This window comes from Salvelinus namaycush, chromosome 37, assembly GCF_016432855.1.
Source record: "Salvelinus namaycush isolate Seneca chromosome 37, SaNama_1.0, whole genome shotgun sequence".
In the NCBI taxonomy this organism is placed as follows: Eukaryota; Metazoa; Chordata; class Actinopteri; order Salmoniformes; family Salmonidae; genus Salvelinus; species Salvelinus namaycush.
In genome coordinates, this window is record NC_052343.1 from 11,743,047 (window position 1) to 11,757,142 (window position 14,096).

The window sequence follows — 14,096 nt, forward strand, 5'->3', positions numbered from 1 at the left end:
TTTTTACAAATTATCTTTGAAAGACAGGGTCCTGAAAAAGGGACTTTTTTTTGCTGAGTTTATATAGATGACCTATGTCATCACTCTTTACTATCACTCCAATCTAACCCACACTAAATTAAAGTATTGCGTACCAAGAGGCGAATGAGTTTGAACTTAACTTGAGTTCACCAGAAGTTCACTCATTAGCATGAAAGAGAAACTCCAGAGCAGTGAATTATGGGTCATTATCAGTATGCCTCCATTGCCTCATGTTTGAGTAGCTGGTGATAACCATTGCTGCGCTGCTTGATAAAGTCACACGGTCCTTTTTCTCCACTTACACTGCGTTTGCAGATTACCCACTCACACATTAAACACAATTACCTCTGTGTATGCCAATCACCGTCTTATCGGACGCCGTCAGGCCTTTAAACTGTAAATTAATTAATAACCCTTGTCATTTCTTAATTAGCTCCCTTTCCAGGAGGAGAAATGCATGTGTCAGCACCTCCATTTTGTGCACACTTGTTATGACTTTGCTTTGAGTTTATTGGTTCATTAGAGACGCTCTATGAAAACATGCTGTTCTCATGCTGATGAGGATTTCAGTGCATATTGTGGAGTGATCTAGAGGGGTTCTTCAGCTCTGATGAGTGGGTTATGTTCAGTCGGAGCTAATGTAGTTTGTTTCAGCCTCACTGAACAAAGGAGCCATAAACAGACAGTTGAATGATTTATTAGGTTTTAACCAGTGGTAGATTCAGATATTGGGTGTAGATTGGATTGAATGGACCATGGGTCAGAGCCTGTGTGTTGACAGGTCTGGGCTGGTTGAGATTGGTCCAGAGGAGGTATCTCCCTCAGATGATTACTGTGAGGATAAGACAAAAAAAACACCAGAGGGTTAGAAAATTAGTGATATACTGTAGTGTTCCATAGATGCCATGATATCAATATCATACACAAGACCAACTCATTCAGCCCCTCTATGATAAATGATCCGGTGTCACAACCATCTTCTCACCTGCTGGAGTTTGGCGCAGCAGTGGAAGCGCACGTCATTGAGAGATGAGTCATCCAGACCGTACTGGTATTCCTCCATCTTGGTCTCGATGCCACAGATTCCTCCATCGCCACAATCCTGGCTCCAGAGGCTGTACTCGCCGTAGTCCAGGCCGGCGCCTGTGAGGGTGGGGTTGCTGCTGCAGCGGAACCTAATGTTGTTGGCGGCTGTGTCGTCACCGAACAGACCCTGGTGGGGCTCCACACGCAGCTGGAAGGAAGTCAGCACACCCCTGGGGCAATACTGAGGGTCCGACCAGTCACCAAAGCTGGGAGAGGAAGAGAGAGAGGCATACAGAGGGAAGACGTGACATGGAATATTATTTCACCATCACAGCAGTCTGGAATGAGGTTTGACCATAGCTGTGAGACAGAGAAAAGAGGCACATTATGTAGAGAGTAGAAACGGGACATGGAATAACATATCACTGCAGTTTGAAGATGCCAGGTTTAACTGATAAGTCCATTTGTGTCTACTTTGAGTCATGAAATAGGACTGTTTTATGTGCTGTTTGTTCTATACAAGACCAAGGTAATGTTACTTAGGCATCACTCGGTAGCATGCATACAGTGCAGAGTAAGTAATGGTTAACTTGCCTCGCTAGTACTATATAGTATCATACTCAGATACAAATAACAGCAGCGCCATCTATTGGCTTGGCAACATCTCGTAACAAGGACGATAAGAAGCATGTTGTTCAAGATGACATCAGGATGCATTACAGCTATGATTTTGTTCAACAGGTAAGCAACATTTCCTCCTTTATACTGATTAAGGACATAGATGGATAGATAGATATACACAACAAAAAAACAATATATATGGGAGGCAGGCAAATACCTTTCACTGAAATGTGTTAAGACAGATTGACAGGGCTGAGACAATTAATTGTAATTTATCTTAATGTTCTTTTGTTGTTTGCAGGTGCACTATCCTTCTGACTATGCAGCCAGGTCCCATCTACTTTTTAACTCCTCGCAAGAGTGGCTTGTTTGGTGTCTGCTGTGAAGGAATACCACAAGTCAACTACTTGATTGATGAAGGCATGTCATCCAGCAAAGGCAGCAGCGCAGTCATCAACTACAATCACCATTTCTTCACCAACTACGGAGTTGGGGAAACACATGTGGACCTGAATTGTGATAACTGCAGTGGCCAAAACAAGAACAAGTTTGTGCTCTGGTATTGTGCCAGGCACAAGCTCCACCTCAGTCTGGCCCCAGACTGGTGCTTTGGCCTCATTAAGCAACGCTTCAAAAAGACCAGAATGAACACTGTCTGAGATTGCTGGTGTTGTGAAGGACAGCACTGTGACGGGTCAACATCCCACAGCTGGTTGGACTGGAGGATGGTACGGTGCTGGTGGAAAGCTATGGCTGGCAACAACACCTGACTCAGATCAAGCAGTACCAGCACTTCAGGTGAATATAATTTTCATTGCATTGTATAAGGTTATTCTTATTATCTAAACTTGCGAGGGGAATTGATGTTGTGCAAGGTTGTAATGTATTTTTTGTGATTTCCTGTTTTACAGCTTTGATGCTCTGGAGCCTGGTGTTGTCGCCAAGGAGAGTTCAGACTGTCTGGACCAGGTTTCAGCTGCTGCGCAACGCTGACATCCTTCCTCCCATAGATGGTCTGCCTGTACAAGCAGCACCTGGACTGGACACAGCTAGACAAACGTATGTTTTTGAGAAGATCAGGGAGTTTTGCGATGAAGAGGCTATGGACATCACATGCCCTGCACTAAAGTCAAGGGCAGGACAGAAACAGACTCTCCGAATATAGATTCCCTTGTTCATGTGTGGTTCGCACGGACCAGTCATCAGCACTATCTGCAGTGCCTCTATTCAAATGACTCTCTCCTAACACACACGCCATACGTTGCTGCTACTATTTTTTTATTATCCTGCTGCTCAGCCACTTTACCCCATCTATCACTTTCGTTATTGATATGGTTCGTGTACATACTGTATATTTTATTTATATTGACACTATCCATTTCTGATATTGCTACTATGCAAGTAACCATTTGGCTGTACCGTTTACACCTTCTGTAGAGACCCATCCACTTAGCAAAATATTGATATATATGTCGTAACATGATTTTGTGACATACCACACCAATATCATGTGGCCGTATCATGTGTCCACCACACAAATATATGGAGCATGCATCTGTTTATGTACTGTACATGTGCAGCTCACTCAGGTTGCATGGCCTTAACTTATGTATGGAATACTATGTGATAAGTGCGTGTGTAACAGTATATAAAGTATGCTAATGTACTGGTGTTAAGGCATTTTGGCAGTGGTGTAAAGTACTTAAGTAGTATTTTTTGGGGGTATCTGTACATTACTTTTTCAGAAACTTTTACTTCACTACATTCCTAAAGAAAATAATGTACTTTTTACTCCATACATTTTTCCTCATTACAAGTACTCATTACATTTTGACAGGAAAATTGTCCAATTCACACACTTATCAAGAGAACATCCCTAGTCATCCCTACTGCATTTGATCTGGCAGACTCACTAAACACAAATGCTTCGTTTGTAAATTGTCTGAGTGTGCCCCTGGCTATCCGTCAAAAATAAATTACAAATTGGGCCATCTGGTTTAATATAAGGAATTTGATACTTAAGTACATTTTAGCATTTCATTTACTTTTGACACTTAAGTATTTTTAAAACCAAATACTTTTAGACTTTTGCTCAAGTAATATTTTACTGGGTGACTTACCTTAATAGAAAATGACTGAAGTAAAAGTATGTTTACATTTACTCAAGTATGACTATTTTGTACTTTTATCACCACTGGATGTGGCTGGGGGTTATAGAATTTATTTCACATGACCCATCAATTTAGACAAGTGTGATCTAACATTTATAAAATATTTTTATCTGGACACTTTGTTTACATGGAATTTTTCCTTCTTGTAGGCTACTACTTTTACCACTTTTAGTCTTAATCTTTACTACACTGCTCACTGTTTAGCACATGACCTCACATGTGAATCCTTAAAGAGATGGGTGGGGCTGGTTTAAGAGGGTGTGAACAATGCAGAATGGGTGTAGAGAAAGGAGAGCTCTCCAGTAGGCACCAAAACATTTATAGGCCCTTTTCTCAAAAGTGAGTTTATCAACTATCAAAGCAGAATTACTTTCCCATTGTTCCTCAAAAATGCAGTGTATGATATACCATTTTCTAGCTCTGAGTCTCTACTTTTTACCCATGTAAAAAAAAAAAATTCAAATGTTGCTACATAAGATCGAATCTAGGTGTTGAGTCACATGTCATCACTATAGTTTGAAATGCGCTTTTACAGTTAAACCTGTATCTTAAAAGGAAATATGATTATTTCCAATTGTGTCTACATTGAGCAATGTGATAGGCCGATATGAGGCATGTTGTTCTAGTCTGTACATACAATCCAGTGTGAGACTCAATGGTGTACAAGAAGCTCCTATCTTCGTCCTTAGCGCAGATCAAGCGAATGCCATTCAGGGCAGTGTCGTCCAGACCGTACTGTTCGGACTCCACCTGAGAGAAGGTTAATGGACATATGCTAGCATTAGCTCAAACAGAAGAATGGTCTCGTAATACACAAATGTGTTGATCATGTTTGGTAACGGATCAACACCACAAATACATTTTGATTACATCAAATTTAGGATTTGAATTGTGTAGAATAAAAAAATAAAAAATGGGCTATTTGAAAATAGGCTTTTTGACCACAGGGGACTGGAATTTAATCCCTGAATTGACTAATGGAAAGAAATGCTATCCAAACTGGTAGATGTGTTTGAAATGTATGAAGGAGGCCTTGCTTACCCGGAGCATGAACCCAACGGCGAAGAACTTGTCGGGACACATCTCGGGCCAGGTCCAGTTCCCAAACTGCTCTCCATTGGGCACGGTGAGGAGGGAGTTGTAAGGCCTAGCGCTATATTGGATACCAGCACGCTCCACATAGGGCTGCTCCTCTGGCAAGATAGCTAGACATGACCCAAGGGCCAGCATAGCCAGGAAGGACAGAGCAGTGAACAGAGGGGTAGTCATGTTGACAGAAGTCAGTCTCATCCACAGAAGGGATGGAACAAAGGCAGTGAACTCTTATAGCCTTCCTCACTCACACCTCCAAAATGGTGCCTATATGGTGTCTCCATACTGTTATCAGTATTAATCATTTACAACACTGTGGTCTGACCATGGGAAGAGACAGGTGGTACTAGGACTTAAAGTTAAAAATAACAATACTGTCTTTGACTTCAAAAGCAGCTGGTATAGTCTCAATGAACTGTCAATAATTTGTCATACCAAGTATGACCCATGTTGTATATTAGTAATTTGACTGTTTATATGGTATGACGTAAAGAAAACATTCTAATTGTCAGAAACCAGGGCCAAAGCTGATTTCTTTTTGGCCCAACAAGAGTGAACAAAAAATAGGAACATATGTTAATTGTGGTCTTTATTATCAAAATAGATCAGTTAATTTACATTGATTTCAAATGTTAATTTTCTTACACCTCACATAAAGAGCCTTTCTGTTATCGCTGTGCATGTGCAGTCCCAAGGCAACTGAAGTAATTGCTTTCATTCGACAGGACTTGCATAATGAGTAGCTTTTTCTCCTGTCTGGTATAACAGAAAGCTGTGATATTTTATGATTTTTCGCTATAGATGACGTTCAAACAATTCTATGCATGTTAATGAGTCTATATTTACAATTAAATAAAGACAGAAAAAATGACCTTGTTGTATAACCTCTTGTATCCCCTGTATCTAGCATTATCGTCTAAATGCACATCAATTACCTGCACATATGTTAACATTTCATACAGTCAGGTCCATAGTATTATTAGCAAAAAATCTATTATACAAAAACACAAATATTTAAAAAACGAATTATACTAATACAAGAGCATAAAGAAAGAGATTGTTTAACAAGTAATACAAATCTAAAAAATATACTTTTTGTACTCCTGTTTTCAGTACTCCAGCACCCTGTCCTTGCAAGGATAACAGTATTTTTCTCAAATATTCTATGAGTTGGAGAACACATTGGGAGGGATCTTAGACCATTCCTCCATACAGAATCCTTCCAGATCATTGATATCCTTTGTCTGCTCTTATAGACTGCCCTCTTCAATTCAAACCAATTGGGTTCAAGTCTGGAGACAGCCATTGCAAAATGTTGATTTTGTAGTCAATAAACCATTTCTTGGGGGATTTTGATGTGTGCTTGGGGTTATTGCCTTGCTGGAAGATCCACTTGTGGCCAAGTGTCAGCCTCCTGGCAGAGGCAACAAGGTTTTTGGGTCAAATGTCCTGGGACTGGTTATGAGGTTCATGATGCAGTTGACCTTAACAAGGATCAAGGATGCACCACCATATTTTACCATAGGTATGAGGTACTTTTCTGCATACTGTCAACGCCAAACCCACCACTGGTGTGCGTGGCCAAAAAGTTTAATTTTCATGTCATCGGCCCAACACTGCCTGGAGGTTGATAAACTGCATCAGGACTTGGAACCAGAGCTATGGACAGATGACATGAAAATAGATCTCTTTTATAGACTTTATTGCTCATCTTTATCAAGGGTGCCAATAATTATGGACCTGACTGTAGTGTTTGAAAATATAAGCTAGGAAAGTCCCACACAAGCAAATAACGAATGGTAAGCAAACTGATTCCATCACATGGACACAATTTGAATAGTATGGTAAAGAGCGAAAATATTACTTCTGCTTTGTTAACCAGTGGCATTTTGGGCAAAGAAAGAGTTCTCTCTTATGCCATGCACATGGAAGGAGACAATTGACCTGCTGAAAAGAAAAACAATTATGAAAATGTGATATTTGGGTGCACAAAGACTGTCTATGCAATTCTCTGTTTTGATGTATGGAATGTAAAGATTCCAGCAGTATATATCAGACATGTTAGACAATATTGTGCAGCCGTATTCATCGACCTGGCCAAGGCTTTCGAATCTGTCAATCACCACATTCTTATCGGCAGACTCAACAGCCTTGGTTTCTCAAATGGTTCACCAACTACTTCTTAGACAGAGTTCAGTGTGTCAAATCGGAGGGCCTGTTGTCCGGACCTCTGACAGTCTCTATGGGGGTGACACAGGGTTCAAATCTCAGGCCAACTCTTTTCTCTGTATACATCAATGATGTCGCTCTTGCTGCTGGTGATTCTCTGATCCACATCTACGCAGACGACACCATTCTGTATATTTCTGGCCCTTCTTTGGACTGTGTTAACTGACCTCCAGACGAGCTTCAATGCCATACAACTCTCCTTCCGTGGCCTCCAACTGCTCTTAAATCCAAGTAAAACTAAATGCATGCTCTTCAACCGATCGCTGCCCGCACCTGCCGCCCGTCCAGCATCACTACTCTGGACGGTTCCGATCTAGAATATGTGGACAACTATAAATACCTACGTGTCTGGTTAGACTGTAAACTCTCCTTCCAGACTCACATTAAGCATCTCCAATCCAAAATTAAATCTAGAATCGGCTTCCTATTTCGCAACAAAGCATCCTTCACTCATGCTGCCAAACATACCCTCGTAAAACTGACTATCCTACCGATCCTTGACTTCGGCGATGTCATTTACAAAATAGCCCCCAACACTCTACTCAGCAAATTGGATGCAGTCTATCACAATGCCATCCGTTTTGTCACCAAAGCCCCATATACTACCCACCACTGCGACCTGTATGCTCTCGCTGGCTGGCCCTCGCTTCATATTCGTCACCAAACCCACTGGCTCCAGGTCATCTATAAGTCTTTGCTAGGTAAAGCCCCGCCTTATCTCAGCTCACTGGTCACCATAGCAGCACCCACCCGTAGCACGCGCTCCAGCAGTTATATTTCACTGGTCACCCCCAAAGCCAATGCCTCCTTTGGCCGCCTTTCCTTCCAGTTCTCTGCTGCCAATGACTGGAACGAATTGCAAAAATCACTGAATCTGGAGACTCATATCTCCCTCACTAACTTTAAGCATCAGCTGTCAGAACAGCTCACAGATCATGGCACCTGTACATGCCCATCTGTAAATAGCCCATCCAACTACCTCATCCCCATATTGTTATTTATTTTTTTGCTCCTTTGCACCCAATATCTCTACTTGCACATTCATCTTCTGCACATCTATCACTCCAGTGTTCAATTGCTAAATTGTAATTACTTCGTCACTACGGCCTATTTATTGCCTTACCTCCCTAATCTTACCTCATTTGCACACACTGTATAAAAATGTTTATTTTTTTGCAAAATATGTCAAACACAATATAGAAAAATGCCTTACCTTATCTATGCACACGCCTAAAGCCTGACCTGAAACAGTAAAATATGTCTACATTATGAAACTTCTTGAAATCGAAAATACAATAGATTTCTAGTTTACATAAAATCTCTGTCCATTGTGTGATAATGTTGTGACTTACCTGTTCTTCCACCAGTAGTAAACTCCTCCTCCAATAGCCATGGCTACACCAATGAAAAGGGAACACACCCCTATTGCCATTTTAAACCATTTAGCATCCAGGCCTGAGGTATCTGGGAATGGAATTATGTAAAACAAGACATCACACTCTACCACATGGCTGCTACCAATCCAGTAACTTCAAATCTATTGACATTTTCATGAAAACACTGATATAAGCAGAATGTTCTTCCCTCTTTCTGTACCCCTCTCCCCTACATTTCCATTCCAACTGTCCTCCCCTCCCTCCTCTTTTCTCCAGCTCTCACTCCAGACCACAACAACACTCCCTCTCTTCCCCAGGTCTCTCACCCCAGACCACCTCCAGTGGTTCATCTAGGCTGGGGTGCTCAACCATGCAGCTTACACTCTCCCCTCTCTGAGGCCTGAACTCTAGGTAGGAGTGGAGCTGGTAGCTCCAGTCCCCGTTAGCCGGTGTGTCTGTGGAGGTCACGGCTGTGGTGGTCTCCAGCCCGTCTCTCAGCCAGCTCACCCTCACCTCCTGAGGGTAGAAGCCTAGAACGCTGCACTCCAGCATGGACAGCTCCCCGTAGCGAGAGGGCTTGGTCAGGCGGACTTTGACAGTGGGAGGCACTGGGACATAGGATGACATAGAAATTAAGTTGTCTGTCTGATGAAAGTCCCCGGCCCGAAACAATTTTTTTTATCAAACTTAACTTACATTTTTTTTTACAGTATGTGCAAATTACTAAGAAAGGAAAGAAACAAAAATGACTTACCTATTCTTTCCAAAGTGCTCAGTTTGAAGAATCTTGCACTGTATCGGCAAATAGTCTCCACTTCTGCTTTCCTTATAGCCATTTTCCAAGCTTGGCTGTTGTAGCGATCTGCATTGCGTATGCCAAACTCCCCAAAACCCACATACTTCTCAACCCTAGAGTCATAGATGGTGGTCAATTTTTGGTTGAATATGTTTTTCACAAAGTAGATCATATTGTCAGTGGTATCATCATATTCACAGTCAACTATCCCCTGGAACTGGTACCCACCTGAAACAAAAAAATATATATTAATTTGGACTGTTGTATCCCTTTCCATGTAATTGTGCAATGAGGTCGTTATACTGTATTGTTACAAAAGACCTGTCAACGTCATTTGATACATTCTTTATAATATACAGTATGTTAGACACATCATGCATTTCATCAGAAAATAGACTGACTCACCTGCTGGTGTTGCCCAGGTCTGAATGACAGAGAGTCCAGCCACCCAATAGACCCAGCAGAGAGCCATGGTGTATTTTTTATTTTACCTTTATTTAACTAGGCAAGTCAGTTAAGAACAAATTCTTATTTTCAATGACGGCCTAGGAACAGCGGGTTAACTGCCTGTTCAGGGGCAGAACGACAGATTTGTACCTTGTCAGCTCAGGGATTTGAACTTGCAACCTTTCAGTTACTAGTCCAACGCTCTAACCACTAGGCTACCCTGCCGCCCCGAGCTACCCTGCCGCTCCAGTCACCCAGACAGAGACAAATAACTACACTGAAGTCTACCAGTTGAAGCAGCTATCATTGACAGGTACATCCCACTGTGTGACCAACAAGATTAAGCTCCACCTTGCTGTACTGCTGTAAACTGTTTCTGATATTGAGTGAAAATAGTTGTTTTCCCTTGCCACACCTGACAAAACAAATGGCTTTTTTTTAATACGTTTTGTACGGTAAGTGATAATCTGTGGAATGAGTTGAAGTTAATAACAGCCCTCACATGGACAGAATGAGATATTTCTGGTTTGGGTGGTGTGTTGGCAAAATATCATTTTCCTCATATGGTTGCCCTGAGTCACTGCATTATCTTTGTGCAACAGTAACCAACCACTTCCTTTTATACAAAAGTATAATAGCCAGGGCTAACCATGTTGCAGGTTTACAAACTGAGAAGTACACCCAAGGGAAGAAAACACCCACAAAGAATACAGTAACAAGTATTTCTTATTTTCATGTAATACAGAAATGTGACATTGAATAAATGTGTAGTGCCTACATTACCAAAGCAAAAAAATAATATGTCCCAATCTGAAAAACAATTAAGGAGTATTTTATTAAGATTATGAATAAAATGTAGGAAATAGTGAACTGCATTATATAGGTTGCCAGCATAGTTGTAGGTTGCTGAATATGACAATTGTCCTTGGTATTGTTGCATGGAGCCCTTGCTGTATCGCTGATAGCTGATTGTTGCCTATGTTCTTAAGGCCCAACCAGACCTCTTGGCTTTTTTGATAAACCAGACTCCTGTTGCTACTCCCACCACTCCTAGAGTCACACCTCCAACACACACTGCTGTCTCTACAGTCTGGTGGTCCGTGTGCACTTCAACCTCTGTGGACACATATAGTGAAAAAACAATTAATTTGTTAGTGTCCCTAAAACAGTATCAATAACATCCCACCTTTCTCTGCGTCGTACCCTACAGTATAAGGTCACACCAGCAGTGACTCACCCCAGATCCTGGTGAGGGGTTCCTGCAGGCTGACATGACCCACACTACAGGAGTAGATGTCCCCCTCCTGAGGTGTGATGCTCAGGTAGGAGACAATCCTGAAGTCTTCATTGGAGTAGTACTGGGTCTGACTGATGGTCCTCTCTCCCACCGGCTGCTCGTTCCTGGTCCAAGTCACATCCACGGGTGTTGGGTGGAAATCACTGACCCGGCAGATCAGTGTGTTGGGGACCCCCAGCTCCACCTCTCTCTGGGAGTATATGTGGGAGGTGGGCACCTCTGTTGGGGGGGGGGGGGGGGATTCTAATTTGGGCACTCCTTCGTCCTCTCACCTCGGTGACCCGCAAACTGATGATCACTCTACCACTCGAGGAGAGTGTCAATTCGTTATTATGCTGCATGAATTTCAACAAATAACCAATAACCTGCACCCTTTTTTGTCTATTGTTTTGTGCGCTCCCGAGTGCGGATAGAATCAAATCAAAGTTTATTTGTCAGTGTGCCGAATACAACAGGCGTAGTGAAATGCTTACTTAAAAATTGCACTGTTGGTTAGGGCTTTTAAGTAAAAAAAAAAGAAAAGGTATTAGGTAAACAATAGATAAGGGAAAAAAACTGTAGCGAGGCTATATACAGGTGGTACCAGTACAGAGTCAATGTGCCGGGGCACCGGTTAGTCAGGCTAATTGAGGTAATATGTACATGTAGGGATAGTGTTCACACCAGTCCAAACGAACTGAACTAAGGGGCTAAATGCACCAGAGTTCGGAAAAAACGCACCAAACCAATTTGTTATATAAGACACCTTAGTCCACTGCGCCACCAGGATGGAGATAGCATTTTAAGATAGCATTTCAAAGAAAACAAGTACTCATTAAGATCAGGTGTGGCCAATTAATGGGCATGGCCATAACACCTGAACACACTTAACAAGATAGAGGATAGAGCGTTTTATTGACCCTGAGAACAGAATGTATATGTTTCTAAATAACATTATTAGAACGTTAAACATTTTCTTGTGGTTTTTATGGAATGTCTTTTTAACATTCTCTGTACAATGAGAACATCGCAAAATAGAACCATGAGGAAACGTTATGCTGAAGTACTGAAATTCCCACAGAAAAATGTTGTTTCTTAACCTTCTCTGAACTATTTGAGAACATTCCCAATATCAAACCACTTTGTCAAGTTCCTTAAATGTGCTGAGAATGTTCCAAAGCCAAGCAACTACCCTGCATCATTCCCAGAAAGTTGTGGTAAGGTTGTACGCAAAATAACCATAGGACAACCACGCTCTCACCAAGCTCTAAGAAACATTCTCAAAGATGGTTCTCAGATAATGATGTGCTAGCTGGGGTGTGACTTTGCAGAAACAGCACTCACCTATTGCCTCTGGCGGGCTATTTTCTCCCACAATGCAGCGGGGGATGTTGTACTGGCAGGTTCCGAGGGACACGTACACTTCGTGAGGCAGTCCTGGGTCAGGGGTCCACTGCTGGGCGAACTCTGACAGACGCCGCTCTACCCGGTAGGTCATGGGGTCAACGTAGAAGAGCTCATCTCCATCAAACTCCACGTCATACTCTTCGTCGCTAGGGATGGTTTTTTGCCAGAAGGTCAAAAACCGCAGCAAATGTTTGCCTGTGTTCAATAACAGAAGTTGAGACGGAAAATGACACATCTTGCTGTCTAGTAGCATGCTTTGCCAAAAAGTACGAGAGATGTTGAATGCAATATAATTAATTTGGTTACGCCTTTCAGTAAAATGTTGTTTTAATAACAATGGGAACTGATATAAAGCAGCTGTCTGCATCTATGGGTTTACGGAATAGAATACCGGAACACAGTATGGGTTAGCACTGCTTAAGTGATTCTTGCAAGGAAAATAATTCCCAGTCTGCTTCCTTTCTCTCTTCACATTCCTCTCTCTCTCTCATATGAAAAGAGTGAACGTGTACTTACTTTGGCAGTGTGACAGTAGACAAACACCCAGTATAAAAGCCAGGAACACTCTGCACCCCATCCTAAGTACACTTGTCCAGTGAGGGTTATCAGTAATGTTCCGATTCTTGTGTTGTACTCCAAACAGTGCTGCTGAAGGTGTCAGGTGACTTCCTCAATATCATCAGCCAATCGAATATTTTATCTGGATGACACTGATGTTATTACCATAGCTATGGTTATTACATAGAAAACATTAGGCATTCTGAGCATGCATGGCACACCTTACACACAACTAGGGTGTATCAAAGAGGTGAAACATGCAGAACTTTGCAGATAGAAACTCAATAAATAGCGCTGAGACATGACTCCCTATTCTGCATTCTACACAATACATTTCTATCTGAATGATCAGCATCGCCCTGACATAGCCCACGTCTGACTGCTGCCACCTACTGAGGAGTCATGATCATTACAGTGTCTGCCCTTTATTGTTAGTTAAACTGTACGTCCAACCGGCCTCACAACCGCAGACCACGGGTAACCACGCCAGCCCAGGACCTCCACATCCGGCTTCTTCACCTGCGGGATCGTCTTAGACCAGCTACCCGGACATTGATGGAACTGTGGGTTTGCACAACCAAAGTATTTCTGCACAAACTGTCAGAAACCTTCTCAGGTAAGCTCGTCTGCGTGCTCGTTGTCCTCACCAGGGTCTTGACCTGACTGCAGTTTGGCATCGTCACCGACTTCAGTGGGCAAATGTTCACCTTTGATGGCCACTGGCATGCTGGAGAAGTGTCCTCTTAACGGATTAATCCCAGTTTCAACTGTACCAGGCAGACAGCATGTATGGCGTTGTGTGGGTGAGCGGTTTGTTGTTGTGAAGAGTGCCCCGTGGTGGCAGTGGGGTTATGGTATGGGCAGTCATAAGCTACGGATAACGAACACAATTGCATTTTATCGATAGCAATTTGAATGCACAGCACAGGAGGTTGGTGGCATCTTAATTGGGGAGAACGTGCTCGTGGTAATGACTGGAGCGGAATCGGTGGAACAGTATCGAATACACCAAACACATGGTTTCCAGGTGTTTGATGCCATTTCATTTTTTAAGTTCCGCTAATTATTGTAACGAC

At 42.3% G+C, this 14,096-nt stretch overlaps 1 protein-coding gene across 1 annotated transcript; it reads right to left on the bottom strand.

The window, feature by feature from the left end:
• Window positions 1–702: 702 nt before the first annotated feature.
• Window positions 703–5,161, bottom strand: vmo1b (vitelline membrane outer layer 1 homolog b). The gene is made up of 4 exons (XM_038977476.1): window positions 4,881–5,161; window positions 4,477–4,589; window positions 1,007–1,313; window positions 703–853 (listed from the first exon to the last, which is right to left on the bottom strand). The coding sequence occupies exons 1-4, from the start codon at window positions 5,127–5,129 to the stop codon at window positions 851–853; spliced, it is 672 nt and encodes a 223-aa protein (XP_038833404.1). The 5' UTR covers window positions 5,130–5,161; the 3' UTR covers window positions 703–850.
• Between the last annotated feature and the right edge of the window lie 8,935 nt (window positions 5,162–14,096).

Coding starts and splice junctions, on each gene's coding strand:
- vmo1b (XM_038977476.1), bottom strand. CDS start 5,129: ATGAGACTGACTTCTGTCAACATGACTACCCCTCTGTTCACTGCTCTG. Junction 4,590..4,880: donor CCGTTGGGTTCATGCTCCGG/GTAAGCAAGGCC, acceptor ACCTTCTCTCAG/GTGGAGTCCGAACAGTACGG. Junction 1,314..4,476: donor ATTGAGTCTCACACTGGATT/GTATGTACAGAC, acceptor TTCCTCTCCCAG/CTTTGGTGACTGGTCGGACC.